Source organism: Chrysemys picta, chromosome 6 (genome assembly GCF_011386835.1).
Source record: "Chrysemys picta bellii isolate R12L10 chromosome 6, ASM1138683v2, whole genome shotgun sequence".
In the NCBI taxonomy this organism is placed as follows: domain Eukaryota; kingdom Metazoa; phylum Chordata; order Testudines; family Emydidae; genus Chrysemys; species Chrysemys picta.
In genome coordinates, this window is record NC_088796.1 from 14,767,701 (window position 1) to 14,791,653 (window position 23,953).

Below are 23,953 nucleotides of genomic sequence, written 5' to 3' on the forward strand. Positions count from 1 at the left end.
CAAGGATCTGGTGGTTTTTGGGGGTGGGAGTGTCTGACTTCCTCTGCAGCTTGGGATGTGGACTGCCTGCTAGGATCATCTGGGCAGCTCTCAGTTAATCAATTCCCTGCCAGTGCATGGGCTTTGGGTACTGCTGGGACCTCGTTCTCTCCTGATCTCTGCCTGTGGCTCACAACAGTTTAATTTCCTGAGGACTGAAATGCTTTGGCCTAAATCTTGGGGCTCAACATAGGGGTATTTGGGTGGAATTGCGGCCTAGTGAGGTACAGGCAGTCAGGCTAGATCTAATGGTCCTTTCTGGCCTTAAGATCTATGAAACTTGCAGTGAACTCTGCTTTATCTGATCGCTGCTTTTATTTTGAGGGTCCAATTAGGATATTTTTTTTTTAGTAACTTGATTTGTATATTCTTTCAGCGTTCACACATTCTTGCTGCCAGGATCATTCATGAGGTTTTGTGACGACACAGCTTGTCCTTTAACCCCCACGTAGAAAATAAATTGACGATAGCTGTTATCCTTACATATTACATGGGCCGTGGGTTTATTTTAAAAAAATGGACAGCCACTGGATGACTGAGTACTTACAGTGGGGTAACGGAGCCTTGCACTTCTGGCAATTTGAATCCCATACAGGTAAATAGAGGCTGAAAGGTGTTACCTTTCCATATCTATTCAGTGGACTGGCTGGGATTCTGAGTTTACTAATACTGGTGTAATCCCACAATAACTCAATGGGAATAAAACTGCAGACACCGTCCTTGCTCCATCTGTGGGGGTGGTAGCTCTGTTACCCATAATACTGTGCTAATGAATTTGAGCATGGGTGCGTTGAGCCAGCCAGGCTACCCAGGAGGCTTTGTCTTTCCTTTAATCACCTGCATGACGTATCGCCAGTTTTTTAGTGACTAACTTTTTATAAGTTGTTGACCAATTTTTTTTCATGAAAATATCAAAAGAGAGGTGAAAAATACAAAATATGAAGGCCTGCAGCAGAGATAAGATTTGTAGGATATGAGTCACAGTTAGTATACAAATTGATTTAGTAAAAGTTAAAAGCAATTATTTTTATTTATTATTATTTATTTATTATCTGTCTTATTAGATCATTGCATTTGGCCCCTATTTCCTGCCATAATTCAGATGTTAATTTAATATAGGCAATACGTCTCTCCACTTCTCTTAATTCTTTTATTTTAGTCAATCACAGTTCTATAGCTGGTATTTATTTAGGTAGCCATAGGCTTCAGTTTGGCAAAGTACATGGGTATATGCCTAACTTTAGGCATTGACGTCAGTGGGACTATTCATGTGCGTCAAGTTAGTCACTTGCGGAAATACCTTGTTTAATGGGCTGCAGTCACAAAAATTCAGTCTGGACATTTTCCTAACAACATAGTGATAGATATTTGGGGGATACCAAATAAATAATAATATAATTTAATAATAGTTTCTCTTCATGGCATTCCCTCCAGCACTTTGATGTGTATTTGTGTCTTATTTTTTGTTTTGTAAAACTGGTGTTCAAAAACTGGTGCTTTATTAGAACATCAACAGCTCATTAAAAGTGAAAATTGGGTTAAGCTCAGCTTTATATGCTGAATAACTCCACTACCATGCTGTTTGGGGGGGGGGGGGCGGGGAGAGATGGTATTCGGCACAGAAATAGATTTTAATGCACCTCTATGGAATTCTTTTTCTTGTCTGTAAAATCCTGCATGTACTTCCTGGTTTGCAGAAGTTATCCCAGAACGTGACCACATAAACATCAGTAGGATTGCCACCTGTGCAATCCATGGTTTTTAAAGACTTCTAAAGCCATTGCTAATGGAATGTAGGATTTCCTCTCTTTGGCACTTGTCTAACCTAAAAGATCATGTTCTCACCTGCAGCCTTAGCCTTAGGATGCTGTAGCATCAGTCATAGAATCATAGAATATCAGGGTTGGAAGGGCCCTCAGGAGCTCATCTAGTCCAACCCCCTGCTCAAAGCAGGACCAACCCCAACTAAATCATCCCAGCCAGGGCTTAGTCAAGCCGGGCCTTAAAAATTTCTAAGGATGGAGATTCCACCACCTCCCTAGGTAACCCATTCCAGTGCTTCACCACCCTCTTAGTGAAATAGTTTTTCCTGATATCCAACCTAGACCTCCCCCACTGCAACTTGAGAACATTGCTCCTTGTTCTGTCATCTGCCACCACTGAGAACAGCCGAGCTTCATCCTCTTTGGAACTCCCCTTCAGGTAGTTGAAGGCTGCTGTCAAATCCCCCCTCACTCTTCTCTTCTGCAGGTTAAATAAGCCCAGTTCCCTCAGCCTCTCCTCATAAGTTCCCTGGTTTCTCCTTCTTCCCTTTTTTAAAGATGGGCACTATATTTGCCTTTTTCCAATCATCTGGGACCTCCCCCGATCGCCACAAGTTTTCAAAGATAATGACCAATGGCTCTGCAATTACATCAGCCAACTCCTTCGGTACCCTCGAATGCATTGCATCCGGCCCCATGGACTTGTGCATGTCCAGCTTTTCTAAATAGTCCTTAACCTGTTCTTTCACCACTGAGGGCTGCTCAACTCCCCTTCCTCTCCCTCCCCCCCCTCCCCCCCCGGGCCTGTGTTGCCCAGTGCAGCAGTCTGGGAGCTGACCTTGTCTGCGAAGACCGAGGCAAAAAAGCATTGAGTACTTCACCTTTTCCATATCATCTGTCACTAGGTTGCCTCCCCCATTCAGTAAGGGTCCCACACTTTCACTGACCTTTTTTTGCTAACATACCTGTAGAAACCCTTCTTGTTACCCTTCACATGCCTTGGTAGCTGCAACTCCAATTGTGCTTTGTCCTTCCTGATTACACCCCTACATGCTCGAGCAATTTTTTTATACCCCTCCCTAGTCATCTGTCCAAGTTTCCACGTATTGTAAACTTCCTTTTTGTGTTTAAGCTCACTGAAGATTTCTCTGTTAAGCTAACCCGGTCGCCTGCCATATTTGCTATTCTTTCTGCACATCGGGATGGTTTGTTCCTGCGTCCTCAATAAGGCTTCTTTAAAATGTAGCCAGCTCTCCTGGACATATTAGCCTCCCAGGGGATCCTGCCCATCAGTTCCCTGAGGGAGTCAAAGTCTGCTTTTCTGAAGTCCAGGGTCTGTATTCTGCTGCTCTCCTTTCTTCCTTTTGTCAGGATCCTGAACTCACCTGTCTCATGGTCACTGCTGCCCAGGTTGCCACCCACTTCTACTTCCCCTACCAGTTCTTCCCTGTTTGTGAGCAGCAGGTCAAGAGGAGCACAGCCCCTAGTTGGTTCCTCCAGCACTTGCACCAGGAAGTTGTCGCCAACACTCTCCAAAAACTTGCTGGATTGTCTGTGCACTGCTGTATTGCTTTTCCAGCAGATGTCAGGGTGATTGAAGTCCCCCATGAGAACCAGGGCCTGTGATCTGAAAACTTCAGTTAGTTGTCCGAAGAAAGCCTCGTCTACTTCATGCTCCTGGTCTGGTGGTCTATAGCAGACGCCCACCATGACATCATCCTTGTTGCTCTCGCCTCTTAACTTAATCCAAAGACTCTCAACAGGCTTTTTTCCAGTTTCATACCGGAGCTCTGAGCAATCATACTGCTCTCTTGCATACTATGCAACTCCTCCACCTTTTCTCCCCCGCTTGTCCTTCCTGAACAGTTTATACCCATCCATGACAGTGCTCCAGCCATGTGAGTTACCCCACCAAGTCTCTGTTATTCCAATCACATCATAGTTCCTTGACATTGCCAGGACTTCCAATTCTTCCTGCTTGTTTCCCAGGCTTCTTGCATTCGTGTACAGGCATCTAAGATACCTAACCCATTGCCCTACTTTCTCAGTATGAATCGGGAGGCCTCCCCTGTTGCACCTTCCTCCTTGTGTTTCCTCCTGGTATCCCACTCCCCCACTTACCTCAGGGCTTAGGTCTCCATCCCCCAGCGAACCTAGTTTAAAGCCCTCCTCACTAGGTTAGCAAGTCTGCCTGCGAAGATGCTCTTCTCTCTCTCCGTTAGGTGGATCCCATCTCTTCCTAGCAATCCTTCTTCCCGGAACAACATCCCATGGTCAAAGAATCCAAAACCCCTTCTCTGACACCACCTGCGCAACCACGCATTTACTTCCACAATTCGATGGTCCCTACCTGGGCCTTTTTCTTCAACAGGGTGGATGGATGAGAACATGACTTGTGCCTCAAACTCCTTTATCCTTCTTCCCAGAGCCACATAGTTTGCAGTGACCCACTCAAGGTCATTCTTGGCAGTATCATTGGTGACCACATGGAGAAGTAGGAAGGGGTAGTGGTCCGAGGGCTTGATCAGTCTCGGCAGACACTCCGTCACATCCTGAATTCTAGCCCCAGGCAAGCAGCACACTTCTCAAGTTTCCCTGGTCTGGTCGGCAGATGGATGACCCTGTCCCCCATAGGAGGGAATCCCCAACCACCTCCACCCCTCTCCTCCTCTTGGGAGTGGTGGTCGTGGAACCCCCATCCCTAGGACAATCATCCCATGCCTTCCGGTCGATGGGGTCTCCTTTTGATCCCTTTTCTCAGATGACTCTTCCAAACCATTCTCTGCCGTAGTACCTTTGCAGAGAGCCTGAAAATGGTTTCTTACCTTTATGTGCATTGGGGGTACATGGGTTCTCCTCTTTCTTCCTCTGGAGGCACACGCTGCCAATTTTCTTCCCCGTTCTGCACTGCCCTCTCTGATTTTTCAGCATGCTGTGCCGGCAGTACCAAACGCTGACTTCTATCCAGAAAGTCTTCATCTTCTCTGATGCAGCGCAGGGTTGATACTTTGGGTCTCTAGTCCTTTAACCTTCTCTTCCAATATGGAGACCAGCTTGCACTTCGTACAGACGAAGTCGCTTCTGTCCTCTGGGAGAAAGACAAACATGGCACATCCTGTGCAGTTCACAACAGCTGATCGCTCACTATCCATATTGTCTTCTTTCTAAGAGCCTCTTCAGATGTTGTATTTACTGCTCACAGAAGCCTGAAAGGCAAAAAACTGTGGGATCTCCCCCAAGGCAAACTCCCTCTGTTTGCCTCTGCTCTGTTCGCTGCTCACTTGAGTTCGCAACTGGCTGCTGTTTTATAAGGCTGCTGGCTTGAAGCAGTTCCCCGGGCTCAAATCTTCCCTCCAATCAACCACTCAAGGCCCACCTGGAACAAAGCACTCCCAGTTCACACTTTTCAAACAAACAAACACAGGGTCAAACAGTCCCTGCCACCAGCACCGTGAAACAAATGGTCCCAGCAGACAGACACCCGGATATTCACCCCACCAGCTCACAACACAGCCCCGCTAATGCTGTCCCTAGAACATAGTTCTTAGAACATAGAGGTGAAGTCCACAACTCTTGTCACAGCAAGAGCTGTGTGAATAATGGATTGTTCAGTTTGTTGGCAAGTCCAAAAAATGGGGGAAAAAATTATTTTGGGTCAAATGAAACATTTTGTTTCCATTTCAAGTTTTTTCTCTTTTTAATTTTTTTTTTAAAGAATTAAATGATGGGGAAACTGAGGTATGAAGGGCCAAATCCTGCCTGGATTCAAACATCATGCAACCCCATTGGAGTTGGTTGGGTTGCACAGTGCATAAATAAAGGCAGAATTTGGTCTAAAGATATTAAGTGACATACCTAAGGCAACAGAGTAAACTGGTGGCAGAGCCACAAATTCTTGGGAATTCTTGGCTCCTAGTGCCATGCCTGCAAGATTTAGACTACACCGACTCTCTAGTGTATTAAACTGGCATTTTTCATTAGGGTAGGAATTAAGTTGCACTTGACTAAAGCGAGCTGTTTGTTGTTTCTAGGAAGAGTGGGATCACAGCAGCAGTGGGAGTTCAGGATCCCGGCCTAGTTCAGGCTCCAGGCCTGGGTCTGGATCAAGGTCTGACAGCCAAGGGAGAAGCAGCCAGTTCAGTCATTCAACCAAGGTATAAACTGGTAGTGTTTGGTGAAATATGACTGAGGAATGCTGAATCATGTGCTCCACTTGCTGTTAGTTGTGGGCTTATTCTTTTAATGACATGATAGTGTGTGTGTGTGTGTGTGTGTGTGTGTGTGTGTGTGTGTGTGTGTGTGTGTGTGTGTGTGTGTGTGTGTGTGTAAGTAAATACTTAATCTGTCTGCATAATGCATGGCCTAACTGCTAAAGGCCTGGTTGGAATGCATCTCTCAAGCGTCTACATTTCAAGAGGCCTTTTTAGTAGTATTGGGTGCTTTAATGCAGGAAAATAAGTTTGCTACTGGTCAGTTTAGGCTAGAGGGAGAGGGAATTAATTTGTGCTTGAAATCTGGGAGTGCTTTAGTTTTGGGATATTATAGAGGTGGTTTTAAAAAGATGTTTGCAGATCACCATTAAAAGCGAAAATGTGCGACCAACCCATTAGTCTAAACATCACAGCACAGAGGCTGAGTTCCGGTCCCAGGCTCAGTTCCTGGCTTGGAGCCTGCAGCAGCTGTGAGCGCTGTTAGCTGATTGTGTGCTGCCAAGGTACAACTGGTGAGGCAGTGTGGTGAAGGCTCTTATCCATGGGAAACTTGTCAGGTGATATGCACATAGAATTCACCATGGTACCCAGGATAATCCCAGTATTTAAGTGACTGGGAAGGTCAAAGCTCAGTCAATTGTTTATATTATTTATGGTAATAAAAAGTACAGTGATTGTATATGCAGTACTTATCAGGATTGATTGATTTAACTCTGTGATTAAATCTAAGTTATTTAAATCAGCAAGCTGAGAACCTTGATTTAAATAATCAATTTTAGTCTTGTTTTGCATTTGTATTTTTCAGTTATTTTCCTAAAGAAAGTTTGATTCTCATTGATTGGTACCCATTAATAAAGTTGATTTTCCAACTAAATATAGCCTTGATGATAAATTTGGTACTGCTTTTTGCTAACCATGATACACTATATTTATACACATTTATTTAAGCAGTTATGTAGCTTAGTATTATTTATTCACATTCTTAATTTTTACATTTGTATTATGTTAGAAAATGGTGAATGGTGCATTTCTTTCTTACTTAGATTTTACTCATGATTTGTGTCAAGCTCTCTTTGGCTGGAAATTGTAATTCAATTGAAGTGCACAAAAAGCATTTTAAAATTTGCTGAATACATTAGACCAACTGATTTATTAAACAAAGGAAGTATTATCTGTAGTTAGTGAATTGAACTGATTTTTTCAGGTCCCCATGTCCTTCAGTCTTTAGAACTAGTAGATCTCATCCTCACATCTAATTTTTATTCATAGATTAGAAGAGGAAAACAAGCTTTCCTGTGTTTTCCAAACCCAATCAATTTCTTAACTTTGAATGAAATATAATCACTGAATTGAACTAGATGAATAAACTGAAATTAAAAAAAAAATTCTCTATGTACCTGCAAAAGGCAGTCATAGCTGGGTTAGCACTTCAACAAACTGGTTCCAGGTGTTTAACCAGTGAGTCCTACCAGTTCAGTGGTTTGACTTTCTTTAAAACTGTGGCAGCAAACAAGGCTGTTGCGGAGAAGCTAAACAAATTGTTTGCATCTGTCTTCACTTCAGAGGATGTGAGGGAGATTCCTATATCTGAGCCATTATTTTTAGGTGACGGATCTGAGAAACTATCCCAGATTGAGGTGTCAATAGAGGAGGTTTTGCAACAAATTGATAAAACAGTAATGTTATTCACCCAAGAGTTCTGAAGAAACTCAAATATGAAATTGCAGAACTACTAACTGGGGTATGTAATCTATCACTTAAATCAGCCTCTGTACCAGATGACTGGAGCATAGCTAATGTGATGCCAATTTTTTAAAAAGGGCTCCAGAGGCAAGCCTGGCAATTACAGGCCAGTAAGCCTAACTTCAGTTTCGTAAAAATTGGTTGAAACTATTGTAAAGAACAGAATGATCGGACACATAGATGAACACAATGTGTTGGGGAAAAGTCAGCATGGCTGTTGTAGAGGGGAATCATGCCTCACCAATCCATTAGAATTCTTTGAGGGGAGTCAACAAGCATGTGGAGAAAGATCCAGTGGATATAGTGTACTTGGACTTTCAGAAAGCTTTTGAGAAGGTCCTTCACCAAAGGCTCTTAAGCAAAGAAAGCAGTCATGGGATAAGAGGGAAGGCCCTCTCATGGATCAGTAACTGGTTAAAAGATAGGAAATAAAGGGTAGGAATAAATTATCAGCTTTCACAGTGGAGAGAGGTCATTAGAGAGGTCCCCAAAGGATCTATGCTAGGGCCAGTGCTGTTCAACATATTCATAAGTGATCTGGAAAAGGGGGTGAACTGTGAGGTGTCAACGTTTGCAGACGATACAAAATTACTTGAGATCATTAAGACAAAAGCTGACTGCCAAGAGTTACAAAGGGACCTCAAAAAACTGGATGACTGAGCAACAAAATGGCAGATGAAATTCAGTGTTGATAAGTGCAAAGTAATGTACATTGGAAAAAATAATCCCAACTATGCATACAAAATGGTGGGTCTAAATTAGCTGTTACCACGCAAGAAAGAGATTTTGGAGTCATCATGGATAGTTCTCTGAAAATATCTACTCAATATGCAGTGGCAGTAAAAAAAAGAAAAGCTAACAAAATGTTGGGAATCATTAGGAAAGGGATAGATAATAAGACAGAAATTATTATAATGCCATTATATAACTCCATGGTACGCCCAGCCTTGAAGACTGCAGCTATTCTGGTCCCCTCAATCTCAAAAAAGATGTTTTAGAATTAGAAAAGGGACAGAGAAGGACAATTAAAATGATGAGGGGTATGGCACATCTTCCATATGAGGAGAGATCAAAAAGACTGCAACTGTTTAGCTTACAATAGGTCCATTAATGGCTGTTAGCCACGATAGGCAGGGATAGTATCCCTAGCCTCTGTTTTCAGAGGCTGGGAGTGGGTGGCAGAGGATGGGTCACTTGGTGATTGCGTGTTCTGTTCATTCCCTCTGGGGCACCGGGCATTGGTCGCTGTAGGAAGACAGGATACAGGGCTAGATGGTCCTTTGGTCTGACCCAGTATGGCCATTCTTATGTTCTTTTATAGAAAAGAGGTGACTTAAGGGGGATATGATAAAATCAGGAATGGTGTGGAGAAAGTGAATAGGGAAGTGTTATTTACCTCTTCACATAACGACATAACCAGCAGTCACCCAGGCATCAGGTTTCAAACAAACAAAAGGAAGTATTTCTTCACACAATGCTCAGTCAACCTGTGGAACTGGTTGCCAGGGGATGTTGTGAAGGCCAAAAATAGAACTGAGTTAAAAAAAGATTTAGATAAATTCATGGCGGATAGGTCCATCCATGACTATTAGCCAAGATCATTAGGGACACAACCCCATAGTTCAGGTGTCTCTAAACCTCTGACTGCCAGTGGCTGGGACTGGATGACATGAGCCGGATGACTCAATAACTGCCCTGTTCTGTTCATTCCCTCTGAAGCATCTGGCACTGGCCACTGTTGGAAGACAGGATACTGGGCTAGATGGACCATTGGTCTTGCCCATTATGGCCATTCTTATGTACTGCTTAATATTATTATTTTAGTTCATTTAAATGATTTAATAGAGCATAGTAAGTTTTGGCCTTTGACACAGATGATCATAATTTCATATTAATTTTTTAAAAGAAAATTATATTTAAATAAAATTTAAAAATCTGATTTTAAAAAAAATAAATGTTGATTATCTATCCTGACACTAATGTAACAAAAAGCATTCCGTATTCAGGTTCATTTGCTAAGGAATGGATGGGGAGGAATGATAGAAAAGTTTGTGTCATAAATGGGCAGATTTTCAAAATCTACTTTGTGTGCATTTAAATGTCTCATTTATTTGGGAGAATTTACTGCAATTGCAGGCATAAATAGTCAAACTCATTGGTCATTTGCTTGTGCCATCACTATGGTTATGTGGGCACATGGGCACACACATTAGGCACACCATTGATGTAGATTTTGTCCACCTGCATTTGTGCACACAGGATTTTGAGAACAGAGTCCCTAATGTGCCTAGTCCCATAATGTGTGTAGGGTCTGTTTGATCAAATCTCCTTAATCTGTCTGAGCATTTATAATGCTCCCATCACTCTGTCTTTCAGTAATCACTGTTAATGGTTCAATTAATTTTTGAGAGTAATATTCCAACTCCACTTGAGTACAAATGATTATTTAAACCCATGAGTTGGGTCATTGGGATCTTGAAGTTTAAAGCTGATTATAGTTATAATTGCCGTCCCAGTGAGTATGCTGTGTGCTCAAGGTAGGCAGCTTTGCAGGAGATAACAGAGTGGCTTTGCCTCTGAAGCAGTGGCGTTCCTCCGAGGTCCTTCACCCGATGCGTGTTGGTGAGGAAGGTGGACAGAAACTGCACATTTATGACTGGCTAATCTGGGGCTATGAAACAAAAGGACAATGCATTCATCTCCCTTAACCAAGTGCTTGTTGCTCAAAGGGTAGTGCCATTGGAAAGAATTAAAGAATGTTTTAGTAAACTGTAAGCGTGAGTGGTTTGTGTGGGAGCTAACAATGGCCCTGTACTTCCAAAGTCTTCAGGCTAGTCCTATCACACCTCCCGCTCCCTAATGTACAAAAAGTTAGCATTATGGAGTTGGGCACCCAAGCACTTCTAGTCTACAGTGGTGACATATAGTAATGGCACAATTATCGTGCGAATTACTGGGTATCGTGGTATCTCACGATCTGATACTGTGCTGAGCCAGAAGAAATGGTGTTCCTGTCAGATCTCGAGTAGTAATTATCACAGCTGTAAACCATAAAGGTGTCTGATATCTCATCAGCCTGGTGAAATGCTGGGGTGTTGGTGTTTTTGTATCTCTATAGATAAGGACAGCTCTCTTGTCGTGACCGCTAAAACTGCTTCACAGTCAGCTACAAAAAGGGAGCCCCTTAAAATTCAGGGAAATGGTTATGTAGCCGGATTGGATTTGATTCAGTCAGGGCCAAATCTGAGGGATGAGCTCACTGGCCAGCAAGCCTTAAACCTGGCAAACTATGTTTTCTTTGTGAAGCCAAGTCCTGATAGACCCTGTAGGGCTTACAAGCCAAGGTTTGGGAGGGAGGGATGTCACACCTAGATCACAGCCAGAGCCAGAGCCCTCTCCTTATCAGGAGAAGTCCCCTGACATTCTAAGTCAATGCTTTCTCCTTTCAAGTGGCTTGTGCTGGTGAATGGGGGGACATTATGCCATCAGGGACATCATGGTGGCCAACCATCTTCCAATCATTATCCCTCCACAACACCCAGTTTATGCCTTGTTCTCTTCAGTCCTGGATCCCAGTAGCCATGTGGCTGCTCATGGTTGAGTTGACACCAAATTCCCTGGAGTAATTGGGGCAGGTTTCGGCTCCTCCTAATTTACCAACTTTTCAGTTTGTGCAATGAGACTTCATATTCAAATTTTCATTGGCCCAGAGAAAACTTGTCCCTGTGAGTTATCACCTTCTTAAAATAGGGGTTCAAAATTGGGAAGCCTAACAAGTCTCAGAAGCAATTGGGGAAATGTGAGACCCACCCAAAATGCTGTTCATTGTAGTGTGTCTGTATTTCACTCGGATGAAGAGTGTTGCTAATACTCAGTGGCAGAGTTATATGTTGGGTCGGGAAGTTCATTGCAACTCCTCAAAAATAACTCTTTCCCCTCCTTTTTTAGAATGGCAACAAAGACAACTCCCTGGACATGTTGGGGACAGATATCTGGGCAGCCAATACCTTCGATTCCTTCAGGTAAGCTCATTTAAAAGCCCTTTTACAAGACAGATGGAATATGACCTCTTTTATCCCTCTCCTCAGGGCTCTTCTACAGACATGCAAGCATTGCAACTTGGAGACTGTCATGCCTCCGACTCCCCAGTCCAGTCCCTCGTCTTAAGTGCAGATAACGTGCACCTTGTTTTTGCTGGAGTTGAAGCTAGAGGAGGTCGGTGGGATTGTTTGCACACCAAAAGTGCACTAATTTGACTAGTTTAAGGCTATGTCTATGCTACAGTTGGAGGTGTGATTGCACATTGTGGAGGCATATCCCTGCCAGCTTGAATAAAAATAGCAGTGAAGACGTGGTGGCACTTGGCTGTACAAGCCCTCCCAGAACCCTGGGTATATACTCATATTCCTAGCTTGCACGGGGGTCTGTGCTCCGTGTCTTCACTGCTGTTTTTAATCATGCTAGCTACCTGAGCTGCAATAACACCTCCAGTTGCTGTGTAGACATGCCCATATCTGTCGAGGAATCTTGATACACAAAACCGAAGAGACCTCTCAGGGACTTGGGCAAATTCAGTTGTTTGTCCATATATCAGCAGTGTGCATGTGCATTTTGCATCAGTACTTGAGTCAGGAGCTCTTCAGTTTTCATTCCCGCACGTGGGCACTGAGGGTACTGCTCCAATCAAGCACGAAGGATTAAATCAAGAAAATAAACTTTCCTCCCAGCTCTGTGTTCCATTCTGTGCTGTCCATTGAGCACTGCAGGCTTTGATCTCCCGAAGGAAGTATTTTCCTTGGCACTTGTTGATCCTGCGCCCCAGGCTATGTAATGCACGTTCCAGCAGGGATCTTCCAAGCAACAGATGAGGATTCCTGAGAGGGCATCTCCACTGCATGGACCAGACTAGCTGCTGCAGCAAAAGACTGAGGGGAACTTTTCAAACGCTAACAGCATGTGTAGCTAAGAAGGTTTAGGTGCTGCACCTACAGTTTTTATTTGGGGTGCTTAAGTGTAAAAGTCGGGGGTACCTGGTCAGGGACCGCTGGAAGCAGAAACAATGTCTCCAGAAACAATAGCCTTTGGAAAATAAAGGGCAAGTATATATGATATGCTCTTCCCAATATGAACACATTTAATTAGTAGTGCGTTCTCTCTCTCCTTTCCTAGTGGTGCAACCTGGGATTTACAGCCTGAAAAGCTGGACTTCACACAGATTCACAGGAAGCTCCGGAACACCCCCAAACACCCGCTCCCGCACATAGACAGAGAAGGGTAAGTGCCATCGTGTTGTCTTCTCTAATACTGTGTGGGTGTGTGCGTGGGTGTGCGCACGCTTGGCTTCAGGGTGGGGAAACACGAATGGATCATGTGGCGGATATTAGAAATTTGAGGTGGAAGCTTGGGTCATCTCCTGGGGGGCTAGTGTGGAACTGTTCCCTCTATTAGATTTTCTATTGCTTTGACCAGCAGTTTCCAACAAATATGGGGCCAAACTAAATCCCTTAGGTCAAACACCCCTTAACAACGGGAAGGACTAGAGCCCATTTCTCTGATTTAGGTCCATCTCTGCTTTAAAAAATCCTAAGGGACACGGCTTCCACCTCTTTCTCTAGCAAGACTTCTACAGTGCTATAGTGGAACACGAAACTATTCTTCATAAATTTTCCTTGCCATAATTTCATCCTATATCTTCTAGCCATAAACCTGTGTATGTTATTAAACAGTCCCTCTCTATCCTTGGCATTTAACACAATCTAAATGCTTTTACACTGAGGCTGAATTCCACCATAGTTGTATAAAGCTACAAATATTTACTGGTACTGTTTTCAATCCTTCTTCATAAATCAGTCCTTGCAGTCCCTTAGTCATCTTTCTCTTCATTCTCTCCAGTTTATCAACCTGAGCCTCCTCCAGGTGCTAAGGTGTCCAGTACTGTGAGCAGTATTCTAGGTGTGACTCACCAGTGGTGTAGAAAGAAATCGTTGCCTCATTGTTCGTGGCTTCTGCAAGTTGAGAAGTTGCCAGATCTTAATGTGGGTGGTCTCCCCTCTCCCAGCCAGTCAGTCAGTCCTGGCACCTAAACATTGACCAGCTAAGGAGCAATGCTGGCTGTGGATACGGAGGCCACTACATATTCTGTATGTCCTAGTTATGACAAGATACCAGTCGATCCTTGATGTAACTCCGTAAAGTCTCCAGCAAATGGAAGGGTATCATTTCTTTAGAGATAAGAATATAGTTACTCCAGGGCTAAATTTGGCCTCAGGTGATGCTTACTTTTGTCTGAAGAGGGATGAAAAAGTATGTTCCTGTTTAGAAGGAGCGACCGGAAGGATTAAAATGTCTTATCTAATGAAGCCAGATGGCACTCATTCAATTTTTCCAAGTTTCAAGTACACGCCATTAAAATGTACCCCTCTAGGACTGAATGTTTAGTTAAGCATTGTATCACAATTGGTGGAGCATCCCAAGGACAGGACTTGGTAACTGTCCGTTTTAGATAGCTGTGTGGGAGACCAGGCCCTCGAACTGGTGAGAAGCAAAGCAGGCTATCTTGCACAACTTCATTGTGCACTCAAAACATTGGCCTAGGTCTTTGTGAACTGGTGTTCTATGGAGTTTATAAATAGCATCTTACAGAATAGCTAGAATAACTTCTAAAGCATTTTTAACTGATGATATTTTTGTCTACCTCTGGTTTTTAAGAATTTTGTACAAACGGTGTTATGTAAAAATCAAATACATTGTGCTCAAGATCTCATGGCACTTTTCAGACAATCATGGCCATTAGAGGCGAACGAGTCATTTTATATTCATTGGATCATCTGCCCTGCTAATGCAGGATTGTTTTGCACTATAGTAGATGTGTTCACCAGTTTCTAATTGAGCGATTGTCTCTTCCTAGATACAGATTTACCTGATACAATATTATTAATTTTTTGCCCTGAATTGGCATGCCGTGTTGGTGGATGCCATTAAAAAGTTGTATTGTTTCACTGCAGAGGTGGCTGGATTTCAGCCGGGCAATGATTCTGCAGTTCAGAGTTTGCTTTGGGCTCCTTTTGGATGAAAGGCACTAGACAAATAAGTCTTTAATTCTACCAGATAAACACTATTGAGTGTTGGTTTGGGGTTTCTTTATCAGAGTCCAACTTAAATCCACAATAGCAAGGATAAAGACAAAACCCTATGCTTAATTCACCTTGTTATGCTCATTTGTTCCAGGGACAGTGAGTGATCTTACTGACTACAGTTGCTCAGTACAAAAGGATGCGTCAGGAATGTCTTTGTGGGCTACCTCAGATTCATAATGTAGTTTAAATGCAGCCGGTTTGGGCGGGGGCGGACTCTGGATGGGTTGATTGGAAATTAAAACTTTACCATAATAAACTACAACTTTAGTCCTTAATCCTGCAGTTGGATCAGCATGGGTAGATCTGTGTGTCGACATGGAGCCCTGTTGAAAGCAGTGGGCCACCATTCAGGTGAAAGAGGCCACCCACGTCAGATTGCAGGACTGGGGCTTTATTTTTGTTTGTTGCCTTTCACACAAAATGTGCATCAAAACTCTTACCGGAACTAAATAATACAGCTGCCGAATTGAAATAAGAAGAGATAGCAGAAATAGGAAAGTTAAATGGACATCATCAACTTAAGTTTTGCTTGGGTTTGAAAATATTTCCCAATAATTGTCAGTAATACAAGTTACAAATAACCCCACTAGAATTAAAAGACTAGAGAATTTTTTTTGTCTCTCTTTTTGAGTTTGCATACTTTGTGCATTCAACAGCATTTTGTTTAATCATAGCTTCTCTGTCTATCCCCTGGATAGTCAGCTAGTTAATCAATTTCTCCTTTTGCTTGTGTTGGTTCCCCCCCCCCAATCCAGGAACAGTGGGCAGAAAAACTTAAAGCTCATGTTCTATTATGTCCGCTGTGATCCCTAAATCCTTTTCAGAGTCACTGCTTTCCAGGATACAGTCCCACATTCTGTTGGTACGGCCTGCACAGTTTGTTCCTGGGTGTATGACCTTGCATTTGGCTGGAATCCATTTTGTTTGAATGGTCCCACCTTGCCAACTGATCCAAATCAGTCTGTGTGACTGTGCTATCACCAGTATTTACCTGCCAATCTTTGTATCATCTGCAAGTTTTATCAGCAGTGATTTTATGTTGACTTCAGATCATTGATGAAAATATTGAATAGTGTGGGGCCTGGAACCAATTTCTGCAGAACTCCACTGCAAACACCTCCATTAGATGATGATTCCCCATTGACAACTACTTTGAGATGTATCAGAGGGGTAGCCGTGTTAGTCTGAATCTGTAAAAAGCAACAGAGGGTCCTGTGGCACCTTTAAGACTAACAGAAGTATTGGGAGCATACGCTTTCGTGGTTAAGAACCTCACTTCTTCAGATGCAAGTCTGAAGAAGTGAGGTTCTTACCCACGAAAGCTTATGCTCCCAATATTTCTGTTAGTCTTAAAGGTGCCACAGGACCCGCTGTTGCTTTGTGACATGTCTCAGTTAGCCAGTTCCTCATCCATTTAATGTGTGATTCATTAAATATTCTATAGTGCTTGTAGAAGAGCGGACTCATCCCTGCGGCGCCTCCTGCTGGTCATCCAGGGAATTAGCTCACCAGCCTCTGGCACGCCCTCTGCAGGCCAGTGATCCGCCTTGTCCTCTGCACTGACCCCCCCCATGTCCCTCCCAGGACCCAGTGCCCCTATTACTGGGATGCTGCCCCCTGGCAGTACCCCACAGATCTGGGTCTCCCCTCCCTGGGGAACCCCCACCCACTATCCCCACCTTGCCTCAGCACTAGGCCACTGCCAGTCACCAACTAGCCCCCGCTCCCTGGGGCAGACTGCAGTATAAGCCACTCATCACTGGCAAGGGGGCTTTGGACCTGCTGCCTTGGACTACCCCTGGGCTGCCCTCTGCAACCCCCAGTACCCCTTGGCCTTCCGCTAGGCCGCAGCCTGGGGCTATCCAGGCTGGAGCTCCCCAGCCCTACTCCACTACAGGTACCCTGTCTAGCTCCCTGCAGCCAGGTCCTTCTCCCTCTGAAAGCAGAGAGAGACTCTGAGTGCCTGGCTCCCAGCCTCTTATATAGGGCCAGCTGGGGCCTGATTGGGGCGTGGCCCAGCTGTGGCTACTTTCTCAATCAGTCCAGTACCTTTTCCCTTTGCCCCAGCCCTCTGCCAGGGCTGTTTTAAACCCCTCAGACAGGAGCAGGGTAAGCACCCTGTTACCGTGCTATTTTTTTAATCAGAATGTCATGTGGTACTAAATCACATGCCTTACAAAAGTCTACTACATCTGCATAGTTTCCTTTCATCAATCAAACTTGTAATCTTATCAAAAAATGAAATTGGGTTTGTTTGACAAGTTCTGTTTTTCATAAAACTATGTTGACTGGCATTAATTATATTTCCATCCTTTATTTCTTTATTAACTGAATCCTGTGTCAGCTTTTCTATTATTTTCCCTGGGATTAATGTCCCTGATTTCTCTTGCTTCCTTTATCAACTTTCTACACTTCATAACTTTTAATTTATATTGATTGCTGTCTACTTCTCCTTTTATCCATTTGTTATATTATCTATTTTAAACTATTTGCAGCCATCACTTCCCCACTGAACTCAGATAGGCTTTAACCCACAGTTGTCCTCTTCCTCAATTGTGGAATCATAGTTTATTTTTGGCCATCTAATGAATTTTTCTTAAAGAACTCAGAATTTTCATTCACATTTGTCTAACTTTTTCCTCTCAGTTTTGCTCATAATTTTCCTCAGCTTTGGGAAATTAGCCTTTTTGAAGCACACAGTATATATATTACTGGTTGGGACTGTCCTTTGTTTATCTGTACTAACTGTGATCAGTCATGATCACTGGCCCCATTGAACATACATTAAATATTTGTAAACATATTTTAAAATCCAATAACGGAAAGCACCTCACTTTAGTTTTATTATACATATAAACCTTAATAAAAATATACATCCCTATAACTCGAACAGGAAGGCAGGGATGAAAATTGCTGGGCATCGGACTTATTTACACAATATGATGTGGTCTTCCTAGGTCTATCCTATTGGGAAGGGATAGCTCAGTGGTTTGAGCAGTGGTCTGCTAAACCCAGGGTTGTGAGCTCCATCCTTGAGGGGGCCACTTAGGGATCTGGGGCAAAAATCTGTCTGGGGATTGGTCCTGCTTTGAGCAGGGGGTTGGACTAGATGACCTCCTGAGGTCCCTTCCAACCCTGATATTCTATGATTCCCCTATCATTGAAGCTGATGAGAGCTTTGCCATTGGCTTCAGTGCCTTATAATTGCAGACAAATTAGGATATAACATGTATTTAAAAAGCCTAGATTCTGTGATGTAAGCTGCATGAAATGTAACTTCCTCCCACAGGAAGTGCATCTATGAGACAGTCAGTATAGAATAGGAAAATAGTGTTTTCTTAATGTATTTGAGCAATGCTGTTAACCAGTAGAGCAGGTTTCTCTTTTCTCTTCAGCAAATCCCTCCAAGGATATCTTATGCACAAAATAGTTAAATAATGCTAGTAGAGAATGAGTCTTTTGTCCTCCCCTTGTGGCTCTCCCACATAAGAAGTCTAGGACTCAGCCACAGCCGTGGTACTTGGGTCTCTGTTCTGTGTAGCTAATAGCGCATGAATGGACTGCTGTGCCCCACAGAGCTGCATTGACTTCAGTTCAGCTCAACAAAGGAACAGCCATCTGCCCGTATGCCATCAGTTGCAGGATCGGAGCTTTGGCCTTTTAGCTCCAGGGACAGCGGCCTATGTTCTTAAGATATGTCTGCCCTGCAGTCACGGGGCTAGCTGTCAGCACAGACTAGCCACCCGAGCAATTATCCACGGTTCCGGGTAGGTTTGTGCAGCCCATGCTGAAGCCTGTGCTGGTGCAATGTCACTGCTCCAGTATCAAAGCTGGCTTGAGTATGTCTACACGAGCTGCAGTCACACCCCAGGATTGCAGTGTAGATGTACCCTTAGTGTGAGAGATTCCAAACATGAGTCTCCATTGCCTGAAGCTGAAAGACTAAGGCCCAAATCCTCAAAGATATTTAGGCCCCTAACTCCCAGTGAAATCAATGGAAGTTAGGCATCTAAATACCTTTGAGGATCTGGCCCTAAGTCTCCTAGTTGTGTTGACTCCCTTACCTTCTTACATGGAGCAGCCACTAGAGGGGGACAGAGGCCCTCTTTCTTTCCTGCTGTGGGTTACAATTAATAAAACCCTTTCAAGTGAATAAACAACAGTTAAATAGAATTGTTTAGATTTGGATCTGTGGGACCAGGCTTAGGTTTTGTTTTTGTTTTGTTTTTCTCACCACCCCTTTACCAATCCTAGTGCAATGGCTGCATTTGGGGTGTTGCATTAAGCCGGAATTGCAAACAGGAAAATAGTCCGATAAATGGTGGTGTGTTTTGAAAAACCACATTGGCTTAGATTTCTATAGAAGATGGACAGTTAACGTTCAGGGAGAGATAAAGGTGTTGCATGTGTGAATCTCTCATTTGTGCTCAAACTCTGCAGCTTTCCAGGCTCTTCTTTTAACCTTCTTTCCCCTTCTGTCCTTTTTATTTAAATAAAATCCTCTATAAATCTGACACTGACCTATGCTTGAACCAGGGATGAGTGCTGAGAATTAGCAGTACGCAGGGAAACATGAGGGATAAAGACAGTTGTGCCAAAGTTCCTCATGCAAAAAATGTTCATGCACACAGAAGCAAATAGTCATTGGTGCAAACAGATCTGGGAGAGGCAGTTATATGTTTGGCATGGATGGTTACCTGTCTGCATGTGGATGTTTTGGAGGCACAGGTTATTTGGCCCAGAGATCCTCCCCATTCTTTTTTTTTTCCATGTAGAGGTAGAAATATACGTCCCTATATATATACATCGCCTTCTGTGGTGGGTGAGAAACGTTAACTTTGGTTTCACGTGCTCTTTTTCTTTTTGTTGTTGTTGTTCCTGGCTCAGGCTCGGAAAAGGGAAGCACGAGGATGGAGACGGAATCAACCTGAATGACATAGAGAAAGTCCTTCCCGTCTGGCAGGTATGTTTTGGTGGCACCGCATTGCTGATATATTGCTGGTTCCCATTTGTTCGTATTGCTGATGAAGATGGCCCCTTCTCTTGTGCTGTACCCCGCATGGTTAGAGATCTAGCCGGCTATGTAAATTAAAGTTTAAATTAAATTAATAGAGATATCCTATCTCCTAGAACTGGAAGGAACCTTGAAAGGTCATCAAGTCCAGCCCCCTGCCTTCACTAGCAGGACCAAGTACTGATTTTGCCCCAGATCCCTAAGTAGCCCCCTCAAGGATTGAACTCACAACCCTGGGTTTAGCAGGCCAACGCTCCACCACTGTCACTTGAAATACTTAGAGAAGCGTTTATATATGGATTATTGTCTTGAAAAAAATTCTCCAGCCCTTTCCTTTCCGGGATCCATTCTCCCCAGACATCTTTCCACTAGAATAGTTTCGGCTAAACTGTCTTTGACACTCTGGTACAGCAACCTTTGTGGTAAGTGGGGAGAAACTTTCAGGTTAATGATTCCTGTTGGGTTTGCCTGCTGGTCTGTCTCAATTACACTTCACTTGCTATGTCCCAAACTCGAAAGGAGAGCTGAACACCTGCAGTTCCTGTTGGACTCAGCGAAAGATGAATATGTTTGGTCCTTCTTTGGGTCAGATGACATCTGAGACTTGAGAATCACCCCCTTCCTTGCTTCCAGAACTGAAGAATTAGAATGTCTTGCGTGTGATGAGGTGGGCGATCCTCTGTTCTCAGCTACCGAGCAAAAAGTACTCCAATATCTTGAAGGACTTCCTAAACTCTGCCAATGTTTAAACCTCTTTTTCCAGAGAGTTTGGCTTCTTTCACACCTGATGTGTCCACTACAAAGCCATTGCCTTTGAATACTATGGCCCTAATTATCCTCTCACGCTGTTCTTACACCTGTTTAAATCCATTGATTTTAATGCGTTAATCCTGATTTATACCAGTGTCAGAGGAGAATCAGTCCCTGTATGTTACATTGAGCCTTACTTTGAGACATGACCTGTGCCACATGTTACTCGGGAACCTGAATTGTTATTCAGTCAAAGACCCATCAAAAAGACCTTGTATAAGTGTTTAATTTGGTGTATCAATTTTGCCTGTAGGCAGATTAGTAGAATATTTGATGTGTATTTCAAAGACTTGCTTATATGTGCATGTATTGTCACCTATGCATATGGAAGCTAAGAGCCGTGCATTTATTGCTATGGATTTATTGCGTGCATCGTTGACAAGTGAAATACTTACTGGCAGCTGGTGTAAGCCTGATGGATCATTGTTAACTGGATTTGAATGTAATCATGCAGTGCTGGCAATGACTGATTTGCTGTTTATCGCTCTCTGGTTTTAAATGAACCTTAGGAATATAGTGCTAGATTCACAAAGATTCTTCGGCACCTAACCCCCAGACTTAGGTATCTAGTCTGGGTTTAGGGGCCAAGTCCCAGTTTTAGGCTCCATTGAGATCCACAAAACTCCCGCCAAATCCTGTGGGCACCTAAACTCACCCAGCACCTACATTTTCAGAGTAAATGTTCCCTCGGCGCCTATGTTTCTGCCTCTGAGCATGTGCGCTGCTGCCTCAGTCTAAGCATCTGAACACATAGCCCCTGCTTAAGCCCCAGAGTGACTCATGAACCTGGAAGACAGGCATTAGCCCACCTATTCTGCATTCGGGGCCCAATCTAGTAGATGTGCTCTGAGGCCTTCTGCCCAATGGGGTCCCTTTCAAAGTCTGGCTGGATGCAGAGGTGATAGTGCCCAGCTTATAATGTTCAGCCCAGTGGATTGATTTCTCTCCTGCGAGCTGCAGGAGATCCCTGTTCAAATGTTGTCTCCCTTAGTGGCAGAGGGGGGGAATTGAGCCTGGGTCCCCCACATCACAGCTGAGTGCTCTAAACACTGAACTAAAAGTGACAAGGTGGATGGCACCGCCACCTCAACCTCCTCCTTGTCCCACTGTTTGTGAATCGCTAGCAGAGAGAGGCGCCTCCCTGCTGCCTGAACATTGGATCCTAACTCCATGAGAGGTGCGGGGTTTAGCACACATCTCTCTCATTGGTGCCTCCCACTGCCTAGCTTTGGCAGCTGTCTGCCAAGTGTGCTGGCTTTGGTGGATTGAGTTCTGAGACGCCTGTCTCTCCCCGTTCATTGTATAGGGAGCCTAGATGCCGAGCTCTGGTTCTGTGAATTGCAGTGTTGTTCCTGTGATTTTTTTTTTCTAGCCGCCTAAAAGCTAGACAGTGTGCCACTGAGTGTTACAGCGCCCAAGTGCCTTTGCAAATCTAGCCCCATAGTGCATAAGCATGTTAGAAAAAGCATTGGTGTGAGGGTAGGAAAACAGCTCAGGCAGGTGTGAACTCTTCAAAATCTTGTGGGTGGCTTGTTGATAAGCACCTTATAACAGGACAGTTACTGCTTCCAGTTCATCTGCCAGGACCTGTGTGTTAACAATTCCCTGTGTGGTGGGGAGAAAACCTGTGTGGGAAGAGTGCTGCACTGAATGCACTAATAGGTCTCGTCTGTGGTTCTATGATGCATTAAATTTTAAGTGGCTAAGAATTCTGAGCTCTTTCTCAGCCTTGATAGCATTAATCGGGCATGCCAAGGGGAGGCCCTTTCTCCCTCCTAGGTGCCTCATAAATTTTGGTTTACTTTTATGTGGGTCTGCACTGGAGATGGACCCTAAATCAAAACCCTGTTTCCAAACACAGCCAGGTTTGAGGGAATTCACACTCCAAACTGAGATCTGTATCTGACAGTTGCAATGGCCTCTACAATGGAATGTGAGATCTGAACATGCTGAATCTTTTGTGATATTCAAGACTTGATAAGTTTTGCTGGTAGAACCCATCTCTAGTTTATGCAGAAAATATCACAAGAGACATCTGCGTTTTTTTGGCAGTATCAATATTGTAGGCTAAGTGAACAGAACAAAGATGAACTAAAAAAAAAGTCTGCACTCAGTTTTCCTGGGTAGTTTTCCTTTCCTTTTCCCAGTTTCCCAGCCTTTTGTTCTGAAATGGAAATATTTATACCACTCCCCACTGGGAAGAGTAGGCAAGATTAAGGCATAAGAGTGATGGTGCATTCTGCCATCTTGTGGACATTTGTATTAGGACATCACCAAAGCAAGTGGTGATGTTTAAAATTTGTTCTCAACCGCCCAGATAGATTTAATTTTTTTAGGATTTTTTTCCCGTCTTTTTTCAAGCTGATCTGTTGCTTTTGGTAACAAACCGCCTTTGTTTTGAAAGAGTGTGCAGTAATGGTGGTAGTAAGCAAAAGAATGAGGTTAAGCACATTGGGGTAGAAGGAGTGTTCCTTTTCATTTGTACGTCTAGCACATTGGAGAGAGTACTGGAAACACATAACGACAGGATATGCCTTGTGTTGCCAAAATCTGGTGGCTTATGGGTAATACTCCATTTGTGTGGACAAAAAGTGGAAGTCAATGGGATGTGGGCACCTAAGTCACTTAAATTCTTTTGAAAACTTTCCCCAGAGAGACTGCTGCAAATAGTTTTCGGGGCGGGAGGGGATATATTTTGAAGGTAAATAAGTATTTTCTGTTCATACGACCCACTTTGTTATTGCAGGGCTTTTTGGTGCTGTGTTTGCTCAGATGCAGTGTCGGGTTCTCGTCATCCTCTTAGTTTTTACCTGGCTTGTCAGCTGCTTTGACAGAGGCCCAGGAGACCAAATGACTTGCCTGACGTTGAAATATCATGGATGTGTGGCTCTTAGCCTTAGGGGGGATCGTGCAGCATGTGCAGTGCTTTCACGGCCATTGGGGTCTGGTGGGCTTGGAAATGGTTATCACTGAATGCAGTGATCTCAGCTGATTAAATTCTGCAGATGGCAAAACCCCAACAAGCTATAAATTAACCAAACGAAAACCAACCTGATGCACACACAGCCATATTTTGCAGGTCTCCATGTTTAGCTCTCCCCTCAGTCAGGGCCGGCTCTAGGATTTTTGCCGCCCCAAGCAGAAACAATTTTGGCCGCCCCCATCCCTGCCTCCTCCCCCCAGGCTCTCAAGCCTAGGAGGGAGGGCGAGAAGCGGCGCGCACGCCGTGGCCACTCA

General features: G+C 43.8%; 1 protein-coding gene across 21 annotated transcripts in view; it reads left to right on the forward strand.

The window, feature by feature from the left end:
• CTIF (cap binding complex dependent translation initiation factor) overlaps nucleotides 1–23,953 on the forward strand; it is a 320,545-nt gene that overhangs the window by 100,040 nt on the left and 196,552 nt on the right. For 14 of the 21 annotated variants that reach the window (XR_010588762.1, XR_010588763.1, XR_010588765.1 and 11 more), the window contains 4 exons: nucleotides 5,834–5,956; nucleotides 11,705–11,778; nucleotides 12,926–13,030; nucleotides 19,780–19,855. Coding sequence is in view for 17 of the 21 variants with exons in the window: in XM_065549991.1 (XP_065406063.1) it covers nucleotides 5,834–5,956; nucleotides 11,705–11,778; nucleotides 12,926–13,030; nucleotides 19,780–19,855 (378 nt within the window). In the remaining 4 variants the exon portion in view is untranslated. The remainder of the gene's footprint in view (nucleotides 1–5,833; nucleotides 5,957–11,704; nucleotides 11,779–12,925; nucleotides 13,031–19,779; nucleotides 19,856–23,953) is intronic. The other 7 variants (XR_010588764.1, XM_065549997.1, XM_065550005.1 and 4 more) reach the window with 1 other exon arrangement.